Consider the following 17840-nt stretch of genomic DNA (forward strand, 5'->3'; position numbering starts at 1 on the left):
AATCCATGGATGTTCAGGTCCCATTATAGAAAATGGCATAGTAAAATGGTGTCCTTTATTTTAAAAAATGGTAATATCAAGTTTTTATATTTGGATTTTTTTTCTGGAATATTTTCAAGCTCAGGATAGTGGAATCTGTAGATAAGGAGGGTCAAATATATTCAATAAAAGGTGATCAACTGTCACAGAAAGAGCTATCTGTCTTATTATTTCTCATCTCTTTAATACACCTGTTAGTTTTCCATAACGGCTGACCCCATATTCTACAGTGCAGTTTTGAACAGTTAATTTTAGGGAAAAATTGGGAATCATCATTCTTTATGCAACCAAAAGCATATCAAGATTAACAGAGATGTAAGGTAAACTTCACAATAGAATGGCATGTCCTGGATTCTTATATTTCTAAATTTTTGGAATTAACTTCTATGGAATTGTTACACCGAATTATGCAGTTGCAGGCATTCAGTGTTGATTATGGACTCTTTAGGCTACCAAAACAAATAGGATCAATAGGATTACACAATAGATTCCCAGAACGCACTGCTGAGCCAAGGTAAAAGGGGGTATCAGTTGCTTATAGACATCCCATGTATTTGCATGAATCACAAGATTAAGTTAATTCTACTCTGAGTTTCTGACAATCAAACTACATGGAAGATAACAAACATTGGAATACACAAGTGAAACTAAAGGCTAACTATAAAGTCAGGCATAGTGTAACTGTACTTAACATCGCTTATGTTTTGACTACTTCCACACCCATAAACTGTAAACTATACTGATGAGTCTTTGTTAGAAGTGATCACCTGAAGCGATACAGAAATTATTGAAGGTACAAAAGAAGCTGGAAACTTCACAGAGGATACGTGTGTACTGTCAGGGTTCATAACCTTGAAATTTCTAGAAAGCAGCAAAGCTTAAACTCTTGGGGAAAAAGAAGAAGAATACAAAATATTCCAAAAATGCAGTTGTGTCTGTGCATTTCTAAAACATAATAATCTAACTGGTCAGAAGCAGACTTCTTGACTGAACCAAGAGATCCCATTAAAATGCAGTATCTCTCTTTCTCTTGGTCACAGACTTCCTACAACCAAATAAATCTGTGACTGCCTAGTCCTCTCTGTACCTTTTCTCTTGATGGGGGGGGGGGGAGTGGGAGGGTGCATAGAACCTATGTGTTGCCTTTGATCTCTTCACAGAGACTCCTGAAACCTAGATTATAGCTAAAAATTGTCTTAAGGTCAAACATTTCAAGAATATAAAAAACTACCAAAGATAAAGTGTGTCATACTGTATCAGATGCAGTACAATTATGACTAAAAATCAGATATGGAGATAATACATAATCTCTTGAAATACACAGAGATTTAACTATGGAATGAGGGTGCTACTCTCATAATGTTCCTAAAAATGTTCAAAAGGTAGTAATGCAATAACACTATTACTTCTATTTTAGTATGGAAGGTATGTTCAACAGACAAATAGGAATTTGGCATTTCTGGAGTACAAATACAAATGCCACGCAGTGCATCAGGAAACAGAGGCTGAAATGGTGGTCTTCAAAAGACAAAAGCAGTACAGTTTAAGCTAAATATTAAGTTATACCATCATTAGCCATAGAGATAGGCATCTTTTCTTTCTGAAAAGGCATGCCTTCATTCTTAGAAGAAACACAAACTGTGGCTAAAATATGAAAATATACAAGTGTTCTCTAATTAACCACCATAAAGAATAGTATCTTATATTCTAATATCAGAGGTTGTTTGACAGAAACAGTAAGTAGCTAAGGCAGGAGGACAAGTTTGCTGTTTAAAGAACCCCTATAAAACTGTATTTTTGAAGGGAATCCACAATTCCAAAAATACACATCACCATTCTCATTCTGGGGGTCTTGTTTTGTCTGCAACAATAAACTGCATTACTCTGATACAACAACAAAAAAGCCTGTAAACTGATCCCTAGCAATGAAATCTGAGAAACCTAGCTCAGTCAGGAAATCCTGTACAACCACAGCCCTTCATATTGGAGCCCTATATATGTGGGTTCTGGTCATAATAAATGCATGAGGAGGAGGAACATGCTAGCCTTGGCCTCTGCCAGTTCTGTAAACTTCCAGACCCATCTTTTCTCTTTCCAGATGTTTCAAATGACAACTCTCACTATCCTAGTCAGCAAATCTGATAGTTAAGGATGGTGGCAGGTGTAAACCAAAACATCAGGCGTGACCAGGCACCAGCTGGAGAAGGATACTTCAGTCATTTCATTAAATGCTGCTTGGTCCACCTCCTCTGTTTACTCCTATAGGGTTCCCCCCTCCCTTAGACAACAGGCATTTAATTATAAAATTAAGCACCAGAGATTCATGTACACAGAACCTCAGGACCAAAACTGTCTCCTACAAGAAAACATTAACTCAAATCAAGCAAACTAGAAAGGAGATTTTTCTGGAAACTCTTTCAATGTTCAAGGAAATATACAGGAAAACAATAAAATGGAAAATGACCTAAACATGTTTTAATATCCAAGAGAAGTGCATTAACACAAATAAATAAATTTGAAGACTTCATTATTTCTTCCCAAAGTCAATATGTGCCATCTTGGAATGTTAAAACAAAACTGCGCTGTAAAGACTGCCTTTCTAGCTGACATACTAAAAGGACTTCCAGAAGTATCACATGTCAGTTGCTATAGCCTAAAAGAAAGTTTCACTTCAAATTGCATCTTGCACACTACAAATGTACACAATGCAAATATGAAAGTATTTTTAAAGTCTATTTTAAAATCTACTTTTGCTAAAGAACCAGCCTATCAGTCAATCAACCCTAGGCTTGAAATAAAAATTCTAAGGCAGACATTTGAGAAACAAAACGTCTGCTTGTAAGCAGATGTTCTAGAATTTAAGGAAAAGTTGACTTGATTACCAAAATGTGTTAGTCAATGAAATCCTTCAACATACTTTGGCAACACACCAATTATCCCTGTCAGAGCAATCCTAGGCATATTTACTCAGAAATACGTTGTACTGTGTTCAATGGTGCTTACTCCTAGAAAAACACATAAAGAATTGCCTCCCAAATTTAGGAGACAAAGCATGTTTTTCACAAAGCTTAACCTGGACAATGCAAGAATAAAGCATAAAGCTAAAACAGTCTTTGTCCTGGACTCAGTAGATCACGTGGGATCCTATGAACACACAGATATCCCTATATAAACTCATATCACTGGGAGGCAACAGAATGGTAAAGCAAAAATGACTTCTCACATTGCCCTGAATGGAAGGCCAGGAAGGAATTTGCTCTCTCCCAGGCAAAAAGCATTTGGAGGAATGCCAAACAGTAATAAAGAGCTTGCAACAATAAATGTTCATAGATTCCCCCCCCCCCCCCCAAAAGAACATCACGGTATTCTAATAGGGCGGCTATGCAGTTCAGTTATGGGTTCCAATAATGTGGGTTCAATTTTACAAACATTGTAAAATACTTAATATACTCTAGTCTAAAAGTGGGATATAGATCAACAAAATATATGACGTAGTGCTTAACTTACAACATACAGCAAAGCAGTATGCATTCTGATCTATAAATGTGTTTAAAGTCATGAACTAGATTTTTTAAAAAACTATTCTGCATGTATTACTGCACACATATTTACAACAACAAAAGAACTATAATCATAGCTTTCTCCACAATTGCAGATCTTACTAGATTGTTGAAAAGAAACACACTATACTAAGTACATTCAGTATGGTAATGACTGTCAATCAAAATTCCAGACATAACACAATTACAGAGAAAAAGCACTTAATACTTTGATAAGTGTTGCAAAGTGTCTTCATTATATTTCTTCTCCTTGCATTTTATTCTCTTCAAAAACTTCTTTGGTCCAGTATTTTAATGTAATCTTTGCCCTTCTCATTTCACATAATCATTTCCAGCTAAATATATTTATCCTTGCTAACAGGATAGTGTGACATTTCAGCTCTTACTGTATGCTTTTTAAAAAGAAAATTGTCTTATTATTCATTTCTGAAATAGAAAGTTCTTAGTGACACAAGCAAAGCATATCAGGTAAATCTGTAAATCTGAAACTACCACTTTACTGAAGATTAAAGTTATCTGAGAAACTCAAATGTGATCACAAATCTTTTTCTTAATAACACCATAGGAAAGTAATTAATACTTAAACAATACATTTGAAATGTAGAGAAATTATTCTGCCATTAAGGGACAAGAAATGATTTATGATCTCTTACACAGTCCTGTTGGCAACCTACAACTGATCTTTTTAACATCAAAATTACTTCTTCCAGATGTTGAGTCTTTATATCAAGCTGCATATTCCCAAATGGCTAAACTGCAGGTTTCTATTCCTCCTCTACCAATCCCTGGCAAGCTGGTAAAAAATGTAAAAAGCTATCAGTTTTTAGAGGATGTACTCAAACGATTTATATTCAAATTTAAAGGAACTAAACCTCTCCTTCAAGCACCCTGAAACACAAAACAAGAGAAGTCTGATACAGAACAAATCTGTCACTCTGCTCTCACTTGGTATGTGTCCACTTTACTGGAAAGAATGGGAACTAGGAAAAGAAAGCAAGATAACTACCTACCCACAATCTGGAGCAGGGCACCATCTACAATCAGGGTCTGCAACAAGCCATCGTCTGAGCATGAATTCTTCATATTTTTCCATCAAGATGTCATCATTTAGTATCAATCGAATATCATGGGGATTGAATCGCTCAGAACACTCTGGACAGCTAATATTAACTCTGCTCTCAGAGATCTCTATCCGCAGATACTGACGTAAGCAATCTACACAAGATCTATGGTGACAAGTCATTATTTCTGGAAATCTCTCCTTAGAGTGCCGCAAAAGGCACAAGGGACACTCCATGAAGTCTCCACTCTGTTTGCTGCAGATGTTTGCTCCATTCTCAGAAGATATATAGGCAGAAAAAAATGTGTTCTTGTCTGTACACATTTCTGAGTGTATAGTTTCAATACTTGCAATCCCATCAACACCGCCATTTATATCTCTGGATTTGCGTTTTGTATCCCTTTTTCTTCGAAACAGAGACCCTAGGGAGATTCTTCTTTTTTTCGGCGCCTTTTTAATTGAAGGCAAGCTTACAGAAGAGGCAGAAGATTGCAGGTCTCTATCAGATCCCATTTGCCGATGTAAACTCATGGCTAAAACATTCATCAGAAATGGATCAAAGCACACAGGCAACCCTAATCATTTTAAGGATAAAATTGCTATTAAGAAGCAGCACACTTGGGTCATCTTGAAAAGTGGGCTTAAGTCATGTTAGGCATGGTCAGGTCACGCTGGTTTATGTACAAATTTCTTCACAGCAAGTAATTCCAGGAAAATTCTTCAAAGATTCTGTAAATGAGGTAAGAAATAGATTAGTAACACATATATTCATGCCAATGTAATTTTCAAAGAACTTTTAATATGAATAAGAAGCATAATACAATTACCTCATTACCTAATATGCTTCAACCACCTGTTGTATTTGTATAAAATAGCAAGTCAATATAATCAGAGGACAGATGTGTCTTTTTATTAAAACATAAAGGACTAATTCAATGTGAATAAAAATCTCTATAAAAGGTAAACATCCTGCAACAGTAAATGATACTATCCTGCTCTCCCATTAATGACCAAATATACTAATAGTAACCAAATTTGTTTGAGACATCCTAAAAAAATATACCAAAGCTTCTAATTACTGGTGTTTGCATACACAGATTGTTTCTTTAAAAAGAAACCATTTTGAAATTTAAACAACTCGTATCACCTTTTTTAGATATTTTAAAAAAACACCTGAAGTTCAGATTAACAGTTACAAACATTTTACAGGATACACCAACCTTTTTTTTTTCCAAATATATAGACAGATGCATGCTCAGTGTTAGAGGACCTAAATACCCTAAAGGCATCAGATCCCACCTGATCTTGCAAGTGAAGCAGGGTCAGCCCTGGTTAGTACTTAAGACAGGAAACCTCCAATGGATGCCAGGTGCTCTAGGCTATTTTTCACAGGAAGAAACTGGCAAAACTGCCTATGATAATTCCTTGCCTAAGAAAACTGTGTAAAATTAATGGGGTTGCCACAAGGCAACATGAAGACATACACACTGCCAAAAATGTTGAAGACACCTTTAAAGAGTTACTTATCATTATTCCTCAGCCATAGCTTTCTTAGATTTAAAGCAATGCAAGACTAATTAATTACATAATTTTATCATTAAAATAACTTTTCAGCCTGATCTCAAAAGGTTTTTTATTAGCTAAATTAAATAAGCAATTTAAAGTGATCCTTTCATTTATTTGCCAATAATTTTCCTGAAGAATAGAAGCTGCTATTACAAGCCAGTTTGCATTTTCTTTTGATTTTCATCCAAAACATTTAGCAATGGTGGTGATATGATATAGATAGATAGATAGATAGATAGATGTTGTTATTTTATTTTGCTGGACTTGTGACATGTTTCATTCCATGCAAATTTTTAAACATGAAATTAAACATGAATCACACTCAACAAACTTTTCAAAACATGTAACAGAGTGCATTTTACAGGATTCTTTGTTTCATGCATGACCAACAAGCCACTTTTAAGAGCATTTGTTGCCTTAATAGGTTCAACTTTATTTGCTGTTTCGTACAATAACATACAAACCAGTACATATTAAAATTTAGTTGTTATTCATACCCACCACAAAAAATATAAAATAATTAAGTATCGTATCTGCCACCTTCATATAGCTTACAGAAAGAGACGACAACTCCCAAACATATGAGCTATTAAATATATCTCGGTTGCAACACTGCCACACAGAAGTCATAGCTTCAGAAAAACCAACTAATTTAACATGGCATAAGTATTTGCAAGCCAGAGTTAAGATAGGATAGCCTAACCTGGCAGGTATATCTGGGAAAGCCAAAGATGTAACATTTCTGCAAATTCTGAGGCTGTGGGGAAAAACATATGTTGTGTATAACTCCATGACACTGGGTTAAATTCCCCACTTGGCCATGGAAACCTTGGGTGAGTGTCACATACTCAGCTCCAAAAAACCCTGTCATCGATTCGCTTAAGTTGTAAACGACTTGAAGGCAGCAAGTATCCAAGTTATATTTCAAGTATATAGTCACATGCACTGTGTTCTCAGTAACTGTGTAAAAGCAGCATGCAATACAATATTGACTATTCAATAATCTCAATAATCAATATTGACAACTCAAAATCTCACAATGCAAGCCAGCCCCCCACCCCGCGTTTCACATGAATAACCCCTGTGCTAGTGCATACTGCTTGATCTCTCTTGCTTGCAAAGGGAGCATAGGAACATAAGGTGGTGACTTAAACTGAGTTAAATCATTGGCCAATTTGGCTCAGCATTGTCAGCTCTGACTGGCAGCAACTCTGCAGGGTTTCAGGCAGTATTTTCTCCTAGCCCTTCCTGGAGATCCAATGGTAGGCTCCCATTCAAGTTCAAAACAGGCCCAACCCTGTTTGGCTTCTGAAATCAGACCAAACTGGGTGTGTTCAAGATGGTATGCTGGAGGGTGAAGCAGCTAAACAAACCAAGGAACTTTGTCTTGTAGTTTGTTTATTGTGTGGAAGCTGTCAGCTTGCCTTTTCTGGTTTCCTCCCTACCATGAAACCAATGAAGAACCCAAGGCTTCTTTTTGGGTTCTTTTTCTGGTTTACTGGGAGGGGATAAAACAGCAAAGGGAAGCTTCCATGTGATACATACAGATCACTGAAAAACACTCCACTGTTTGTTTAGCCACTTCCACTGAAAGCAAAACCAAATAAGTCACATGCACAAGCATAGTACTCATTCACCACTGGTAAGGGTTTTTACTGATTCCTGCCTTACCATGTTGCATTAACTGGGCCACTGGGTTTGTCTGTTTCCAGTTGTATGGATAGGGGTATTACCTACTGGTAAACTGCAATATTTCTTAGCATGTACTAAGAAAATTCTCTGACTTTTAATTATATTTATTTGCACTGCCATTATTAGTTTTAGTACTATTTTAAAATAATTTTAAAAATAGTTGTCAACTGCCTTGGGAATCAATGAAGCCAGGTAGAAATACAGGCTGATTCAAGAAGATTGGTATGAAACCGAATAAGAACAGCTTTGTTTTTGCACCATTCTTTTTGAATCACCCTGTACTTTAAAATGTAAGTATTGTACTGAATTACTCTCATGTTTAACAAATAAGTTACCACAACATTGTGGAATGTAGCAATGAATGCAGAGTCATATGAACTTTAGAGATGACATATAATCTCAACACTCTAAAACCAAGACCGTTTAACTTCTATTCAGACTTGTAGTAGGGAGGCAGCCCTGAAGTCAGCTGATTTTTTTCTGTTGACACTCTCACAAGCAGTGCCTATCTAATCCATTTCACTTCTGCCCATTTCAGCTGCTGTTATTGATGATTTTTAGCAGGTTGGCTTTACTGGGAAATTCTATGCCTGTGAAATCTGTTCTCTAGCTGTTCAATGGCAAGAGTAAGCTGCCTTGGGTCCCATGTCGAGAAAAGCAAGTTATAAATTAGGCAGATACATTCTGCCAGGTATGTGAAGATCTTGTCAAACAGATCATTAAAAGAAAGTCTTTCTCATTCATAAAGCGGGTCTATTGTGTGAAGGGTCAGCTCTCTAAGATATGGGCCAAAAATTGTGTCTTGGCTGTAACCCCAAGATAATGTCTGGAAAAAATCAAGTCTGGCATCAGCAATCCATGCTGACTGTATTTCAAATTTCTTATCTCCGTGTATCTGACCTTAATATAATCTATTCAGGATAGCATGATTCTCATCTATGTAGAGTAGTAGGATTCTGCAGTATTTGCTAGTTGAGATAACAGTCAAGTTAACATTTATTGTACTAGCCAAAGGCCATGACAAAATGAGCTTAGCAAAAAGCATAAAACATTTAAAACAAAAAGCACAAAATACAAAGGACAAAAAATGTCCCAACATTTAATGTGCAGTTAAAAACAGCTAACTGTTAAAAAGGACAAAAGGAAAAAGAGATATCTTTCCTGGATATTAGTAAACATACATGATATAATCAGAAAATCTAATTAATACTTGGCGTCTCCCTGGCAATTTATGGAAATTTTATTTAACTCTCTCTTTCTGATCTTTTTTGCAGCCATGGCAAAAAGAGCCACTCTATGTGTTACATAGTCATTGTTGTCACTTAAAAGGAATTGGACCGAATCAACAGTAGAGCTCCCTCTTTTGTTTATCAGTAAAGGTGTTAAAAATTTCTTTCTAGGGTTGTTGTACAATGGACAAATTAACAAGTAGTGAACAACATCCTCCACCTGAGGCTGACTGCAGATGCACAGTCAGAGAAAGCAGCTAATGTAAGATTTGATATATAGTTGCCCCTCCATTTTTGCAAACTTGGAATCCGCATCACTCGCTCATTCGTGGGCGACAAACTGAGGGGGACAAAATGGGGGGGGGGGTGCCACCATTCAAGCCAATGGGGCTTGAGTATCGTCAATTTTCCAATTTTGCAAGGGGGGGGCCGGAGCGGATCTCCGCGAAAACATAGGGGCGACTGTATATTCAACAATAAACTTCACAACTAATGCTTCCTGCCTTTTGCTTGTTTCAAAAACAGAGAAACTAGCTTTCTAGGGTATGGAAAAATATGTGTAGCTTAATATAGTTTAAAACATTGTCAACTTATATGCAAGTAGCTTTAGGGAACTATTTAAAAATAGTTAATAAGAGGATAGAGACAGCCCAAAAGGGGCAGCTTAGAGCTGTCCCTTTTAGGCTGGATCGGGGCCAGGGCAAACAAATGCCTGGCCCCAATCCAGACATGTAGGCCTCAGGTATACAGCATATTTATATAGTTATGTTAGTGGAATAGGATGTACTAAGATCCAGAAAGATGCAAGTCATGCCTTTGGTCCTAAATTTTCAAAGGGCTGGGCAAAGTTTTTCAGATCTTTACAGTGGTCCGTTAGTGTACATGTGTGAAAGCAATAAAACTGCTTACCAAAAGTATGTCTCCCTGGTTTCCAAGCTCTCACTGGCCTGTTACAGACTGCCAAAATAAAGCTGCTTCGGGTCTCTTTGGAGGTATGCTATTTAAATGATGCATGGGCCCTAAGAGTCTGGAGGTCGCGCCAAAGCAACATGCCATTCCTAAGCACCGGAGTGCAGCTTTGGTGCAGCTTCCGGACTCTTAGGGTGCATGCATCATTTAAACAGCATACCCCCAAAGAGACCCGAAGCAGCTTTATTTTGGCAGTCTGTATGGGGCCTCTGAGAAGATTTGTTTTGTTATACATGCATTAACGAGGACTCTTGCATTACTAAAACCATTCTCTTTGCTCATACCTCTGAACGGACTGGAATTTGTGAATATAATTCGATTCAGTTGTTTATCTTTCTAATCTTCCTTTGTAATTTCCTTATTCAAGGACCTCAACCTGTAAATCCCTTTCTGTAAGAAGGTTGAAATGTTCTGCAACAAGTTTTTGGGTACTGCCATTTCTAATGTCAAACTTGTGTCAATTTATTCTCTTATGTAAAGGCTGTCCTATTTATCCAATGTAGTGTAGAGGGGCATTGCTGGCAGAGGATGGGATATACTGTATAGGAAGAAGAGCAAGTAAATATACCTCTGATGTACTGAGTGATGGTATCGGCCACTGTAATATCACTCTGTACTGCATCTGGAGAAGTGGGTTTATATCCATAAAAGCCCATGCTAAAATAAAAATAAGTAGACTTAAAGATGCTACCACATGTTTTTTCTTCCCCTCCCTTCTTCCTTTTTATGTTTTTAAGTGAAGGATACTAAACATAACCTTAAAAATTCTTAGAAATCATTTGTAATTCCTCTTAAGAAATTCAACTGACACCACAGTACCTTACCACTCAGACTTAATGTTTTTAAACATATTTTTAAAGAACTATATTTATTTTAATTTTATTAAATTTGTTAAATTAATTCTAAAAGAAGTAACATTAATCAAAATGTTCTTAGCTTTGTGATTTTTTAAAAAAAATTAATCAGTTACAAGAGTAGAGGAAGCAGCTATATCTGTGTGGAATGGTACATGGAATTATGTGCCTACCATCATTTGAGAGATAGGAAACTTTTCCCTATGTTTTTAACAAAAGCTTCCTTTCTAAAAAAAAAAATACAACAGAATAAAAAATCGACAAAAGAGCAATACATTTATTGGTCAACCAAAATGTAGAAAATGTATCATGCAAGCTTTCAAAGCTTCTTCATCAGACAAAGATGATAAAAATCATAGAAGAGAAAAAAGATGACAATGTTAGAGTCACAGGCCTATACTGTATTATATCTCAGATGTTAAAATAAAGGAAGTCTCCTTGGTAGTAATTAGTCAATAGAACATAATTAGTCAATAGAAATTATTATCTCCTAAAGTAATTACTTTTTGTTTAGCCTTTTAATTTTACTTTAGTGTCATTTTCAGCAGTGTACGCCTTACTTGTGAAAGAATGTAACATTGGCAGGGTACAGACCGCCAGAAAGAGGCAGCCATTGGTCGCCTCTCTTTTCCACATAACCACACCACAGCATCCAAATTACGCGGCGCGGCTACGCAGAAACAAAAGGACCTCTAAAAAGCGGCTCCTTTTAGCACCGCCGCAAACTGCCTGTGGTGGAATGAGGATGTCGCTGCCATGCGCGCCCATCTGGAAGGCGCACAGCAGTGATGTCACAGCTCTGCGCGCCATGTATATGGCGCCGCACAACTGTGACATCCTGGCGATGTCTTAGGGTTGTGGGTCGTCTGGAAACGGCGCCCTGAGACAACCCTAGCATGTCGCCAGGATGTGCTAAAGGGCCCGTATGTACAGGGCCATTGTCTCTTTTAAGGGTTTTCGCCAGCCACCTCCAGTTTTGGAAAAATACTTCCATTTCACCTAAAACAGGTTCAGAGATCCAATATTTGGAAAAATTGCCCCCCCCCCCCCGCAACCTGTGAGACCTTTTTTTCAGCAATCTTAAAAATTACCCCAAAATTGATGGGTTTGTGGAGCTGTGGGGCCATATGCAGATCAGATACTACACTCTGCGCATAAGTACAATTAGGCTGGTAGATAAGGACCCCACTGTGGCACTCTGTTCCAACTTATACCTGCCAAGCCTCATCACTACAAGCCTTCAAGCAGGCCTTAACTGCTCAAATGTTCACCTTGCTCTAAAATCAAATTAGAACTGTACTGGGGCCACAAAGCGTATGGTGCTATTTAGATTAAACTGTAAAGTACTGTCAATATGTTTTTATCATGTGCTTTGTGGCTTCTTTTGTTATGTACTATTTTGAGAAAGTTTATTCTAAAAGCAGCTTATACATATTTTATATAAATGATGATATTTTTGTATGAGTGTCAAAACCTGTCATGCAGTTATTGGTGCATTCCCTTATATAGCAGAAATCCCACTGAGCAACCGCTATTTTGCATAATGATAAGCACACTGTTACTGTTACTCCTCAGCCCTTGCACAGAGCCTTCTTGAATGTGTGCTGCTACACAAGGGCTACTTGAACGCTGTGTCTGGTGTGCAATTTACAGTTCAGACCTTCATATTTATTTCAAACTGAAAAGATACTGAGTCAGCAACAAAAAATGTCAATTCTTTCATTTTCTGTTAACCTGAACTCTCCCCACATCTCCAGAAAGATGTCAAGTGCTCAACAGCTTTTAAGGTCTTGGCAGAACCTGAATGATTTCTGTTTGAAAGTTACAGCAAGCCTGTCTTACAAGAAGAAAAGAGTTATTTGTTATTTAGTAGTTATTTTCCAGTAAAGTGGTATAAACATGCAAGTGTATCAGTCTAAAGAATAACTGGCATTAAATAAAGTTATACTGAACAAAAAAAAATATACACAAAAAATGGTGTATGGTAAAATCAAATGCAGCCTCAAAACAATGCATCCTTCCCAAGTAAAGTTACTAAGAACTGCCTTTTCCATAGCTTGACCGTTCTGCTCCATTTAAACTCCAACACGGGCAGGAGTTTTCTAACAATTGTGAAATTAAGCAGAAGAAACTACAATCGTTTAGATAAAAGCTAGCTATTATTACACATCTCACTTGTTGAGTTTAGTTAAAGCAGCACAGATACTTGGTTTCCTGGGTAAAAACCAGTACAGGGATACCATAGTTAAGAAAACCTCTGAAAAAGATGCTGCTTTTTATAGAACCTCCAAACCCTCAACCCCTTCTGTCTAGCTGCATTATTTTTTTTTTTAAAAAAATTTGTTTGTGTTTGTTTTGCAGCATTGGCACTGGGAAGATGGTGAATAAGGGTGAAACAGTGTTGGGTTGCAGCACATCTGTAGTAATGAAATAAAGCTTAATCGGATTTTACATTACATGATCTTCCTGTAACTGCATGTGCTTAAACAAAGCAGGTATGTTCAATAGCTGCTACCAGAATCACTTACTGAGCATGTGAGAAGAGTAAATCAGAAAAAAATAGGAAAAGCCTGCTTCACCAGCTATTTGGGTATGTTGAAAAAGCATAAATTTCTAAGTAGGTTTTGCCACCAAAATGGAAATCATAAGAAAAGTGGAGTCTAATGAAAAGGGAGGGGGGGAATCATCCCAGGATACCTTTTGGAAGAAGCTTTCAAGTGATGTGTAGAAGATTCAAAATGTTTTTGTTTACTTATGCAAAGCTTACCTGACCTGGTATTTTTACTTTATCTGTGCAATATTAATTTTGAATTAAAAGTTTGTTGAAACACGTTTTTCTGGGGGGGAGGGTTGTGGTGTAGAAATTCTACCTCTTGTACCAAAGTCTCTGTTAAACAAGTAACACCTACTTTGTTAACTGAGGTATACCATTATTGTGTTAAGGATAACATGACTTTCTCATCCTTTCATACCTCACACTACCCCAAATTCAGAAGGTTCCCCCAATGTAGATATTGTGGATTACAACATGAAGAGATTTAAATTCAATAACTATGCCTATTTCACTGAAGCATGGACACGCTGAATTTTAATTGGCATGTTTTGTATAGTTAGATTTTGGGATTTTTTTTCAATTTAAAATATTTTATTCCACCTTTTCTTAAGAATTCAAGGAAGCTAACAAGCTACGTATATAACTACATCTACATTTATTTTTTATTTAAAAGAGCTGAACTGTTAATACCAGGTTGACTCATTCCAGGCTTGTTTTCAATAATTCAGCTTGTTTTCAATAATTCAGGCATTTAACCACTGGTGGCGCAGTGGTTAAATGCCTGTACTGCAGCCATTCACTCAAAACCACAAGGTTGCAAGTTCAAGACCAGCAAAAGGGCCCAAGCTCGACTCAGGCTTGCATCCTTCCGAGGTCGCTAAAATGAGTACCCAGACTGTTGGGGGCAAATTAGCTTACTTGCTAATTAGCTTACTTGCTGTTCACCGCTATGATCTTTGGAATAGCGGTATATAAATAAAACAAATTATTAATTAAATTATAATACAGTCAATGGTCAAAGAGTACTGATTACCATACGTGACTATAAGTCAACCTTGTGTATATGTCGAGGTCACCTTTTGGGACCAAAATTATGGGTATTGGTATGACCCATGAATAAACTGAGGGTCAAACTTCAGGAGGGAGCCTGGCTGGGGACAGGCTGCAGGGCAAGGCTTTCTCCTGGGGGAGGCAGCTGGGGAGAGGTTGAGGGGCAATCAGTCGCCCTTCCCAGCCGGTCTGTCCCTTCCCAAGACAGCCCGGCTGGAGAGACGCTTGGGTCAAGTTCCGAACGGACCAATGTGTAAGTCAACCCAGGTTTTTGGGTCATTTTTTGATCTAAATTTCTTGACTTATACACGAGTATATAAGGTAAATTGAATGAGGAAGTCACATACAGCTGAGCACATCAACAGATGAAAGTCCTTTCAACGTGAGTCCAGTTGCATTACTAGCCACAGCACTACTTGGACCTGTCCTTTGCTCTACTCCTGTAGTTTGCTTAACTGACATCCAGCCTGGAAGTCTCATTTTCCAGCACAATCTCGTTTAATTTTGGATTGTCTCCTCATAGGGTTTTCACGGTAAGACATTCAAAAGAGCTTTGCTACACCTCTTTCTGCGCAGTTCTAAGTGTTAGCTGCGGTGCCACTACCATTGTCTCTGACAGATCCACTGTCAGCGTAAACCTCCACTACAACTTTGGCCCAGTAGCTCTTTGGCATATTTGGTTTTGCTCCTCAGCAAAAGCTTATCTGACATGGGAGACCCTTTTAGCAGCACTGCTGCTATCACCATAGCCACTTGCCTCACAGGAGCATGCAATTCAACCACCATGGAAAGGTGGACCTCAAGTGGTAGTCAGTGATATATCTTATACTCTTTCTCTTCTTATTGTGTGCGATTACTATTCAAATCTACAGATCGTCCTAGGTAATAGCAGACTCTATTCACACAACTATGTGCAAAGATCTCTGCACACTCACTTGTGAAGAGCTTCCACAAGATAAAATTCATAACCCAAGGCCAAGAATAAAACTGCTAGTGCAAGCTAAGAGACCTAACCTTTGTCCCTCGAGTATTTTAACTCATGAAATACATGCCTGTGTATTCTAGCAGTGTTTCTCAGATGGGAGTACCTCTAAAATCTGAGAAACACTGCTAGAATGCAAATACCACAGTCATGTATATCATGAGTTAAAATACTAAAGGGACAAAGGTTAGGTCTCTTAACTTGCACTAGCAGTTTTATTCTACTGTTCAGGTACTAGTCCAGAGTTCAAGTGTATTTAAAAACTGGAAGACAAAGAAGCTTTTAAAAATTTGGTCACAATTAACAGTGCTTTATAACTACTTGGAATGTCTTTTAAAGGACCTGAAGAATAGCTGGTTTCTGCTTTTGGCAGTATAACAGCTGAAAAACAGGAAATGGCTCAGACTACAACAGTTAAACTTAAAACACATGCATTGGAAAACATGTGATTCAGCCATGAGAAGAAATGATTATTTTATTTAGGGTAACACTACAAATTTCATTTTTGATTGTCTGTCACCAAAAAGAATGCAGGAAAATGATTGATGCAAGTTACTGGAACTGAGTAAAATGCAGTCAAATACAGCTAAGCAAACCCCAACATTTCTCATTTGTAATATCAAGTTTCCACAGTTTAAGTCTATGTCTCAAACAACTTGCCTGGTTACAAGTAATGATTAGGAATTCAAAGCAGCAAGTTGTTGGTAACTAGTAAAAGAACAACAGAATTATTTCCCTCACTGACATAGCTTTCATGTTGACTGTAGAACAAGTGAAACTCCTTCTACACTGAGCATGGAAGCCAACTGATTTAACTAAACAGAGATACTGTCTCTATGTTCCAACCCAACCCATTTCTGTGCTAAGTGCATACAAAAGGACTTGATCTGCTTTGGAGGCAATGCAGAAGCTTATGAGGCACTGAGCCTCATTTTCTACTGTAGATATATAAGAAGCAAAAGCCCCATCATGTATGTCCAACTCAAAAAATTAAGAGGACTGGCAGAGGAGGCATTGAGAAATTATAAAGAGGATTATTCATGCAGCACAACTGATATAGTGTATATCCTTCTGTGTTTGATGCACAGAAGAAGCTTTGTCCTCTACATGTCTAGTACAAAAACACAGTGGATATGCAAAGAAGGCATGGGACACATCCTACCTCTACAGACTCACTTTGTTTCCATGATGACCATGCAGTAATGCCAAATGAAGTAGCAGAGGAGGCAAAAAGTAATCCACAGTTCCCTAAATCAGGCAAAATATTTTCTTTCTTTCTTTTAAGTTTGCAATACCAGGGCTTCACAAAGTTGGACTTGACCCCAATTTTAAAAAGAGATTTGTTAGCATTCTACTATTTGAAAAAAATATATGCGTTTTTGTTTCCTTATGACATTTCAAGATAGTAAGCAATTCCCTCCCACTCTAATTTTTTTCTTTGAAAATTTAACCCACCCACCCACCCCCATTGATATCACTGCATGAAGCACTATGAGTCGAGAAGGGAACACTACTCACCAGTTCACACAACTACTTCTGACATTTTAAAATGTACATACTGGGTTATGTCTAATGGTGGAACACTGTTATTATGATACCTAATTAAATCTTCTCACATGATAGTATTTGTAATTAAGATAAATTATTGGCCGTGTGAGGAAGCAACAACTGATGACACACTAACTGCATGGGTTTCCTGAAAAAGAAGAGCCAGTAACATGTCAGGGGACAATAAATACAGAAGACTCTTGAGAATGCTGGAATGGTTGTCATTCAACTTCAACTGGTTTATAAACAGGATCTCTATTCCCAGTTTTCAAGGGAGGGGGCTTCTCAAAGTAGCTAAACGGGTTGCACATTAGCTACCAAATGCAGAGAAAGAGTGGGAAAAGGCACAAATCCTTCAGAATGGAGCAATGGTATATGGAAGGACCTAAGAGGAAAGAACACATAACCCCAGACATTCTGAATGCTTTGACACTTCTGGTTAAATAATACTACTGTTAGGGGCACTACTGTTAGCTCTGAAAATTTTCCACTAGTATATTTTCCCATGAGAAAGGTTCCAATTTTTTTTTAAAAAAACTTATTTAATAACATTCTCTTGAATGCAATGAGTTCATCACATAGCAGAACTGATGTGGTTAATTTCAAAGCTGTCATCAATTTTTTTCAGGTGACTATTCGTATGCATCACACCCTTTCATCCCACACAAAGTACATACATACTTTATGTATTTGCAAATGAAAATAAGGGGAAGATCCAAACTAAAAGTCTGCATAAT

General features: G+C 37.4%; 1 protein-coding gene across 3 annotated transcripts in view; it reads right to left on the reverse strand.

Moving 5' to 3' along the window:
* The window catches only part of LOC149317538 (E3 ubiquitin-protein ligase RNF19A), a 53112-nt gene that overhangs the window by 20563 nt on the left and 14709 nt on the right, over positions 1 to 17840 (reverse strand). For all 3 annotated transcript variants that reach the window (XM_089517721.1, XM_089517719.1, XM_089517720.1), the window contains one exon: positions 4610 to 5388. In XM_089517721.1, the coding sequence (XP_089373847.1) occupies positions 4610 to 5205 (596 nt within the window). In that variant the 5' untranslated portion in view covers positions 5206 to 5388. The remainder of the gene's footprint in view (positions 1 to 4609; positions 5389 to 17840) is intronic.

The sequence above is a fragment of the Sceloporus occidentalis genome, unplaced genomic scaffold (genome assembly GCF_023333645.1).
Source record: "Sceloporus occidentalis isolate IW3139 unplaced genomic scaffold, rSceOcc1.0.p SCAF_3, whole genome shotgun sequence".
NCBI classification, from domain to species: Eukaryota; Metazoa; Chordata; class Lepidosauria; order Squamata; family Phrynosomatidae; genus Sceloporus; species Sceloporus occidentalis.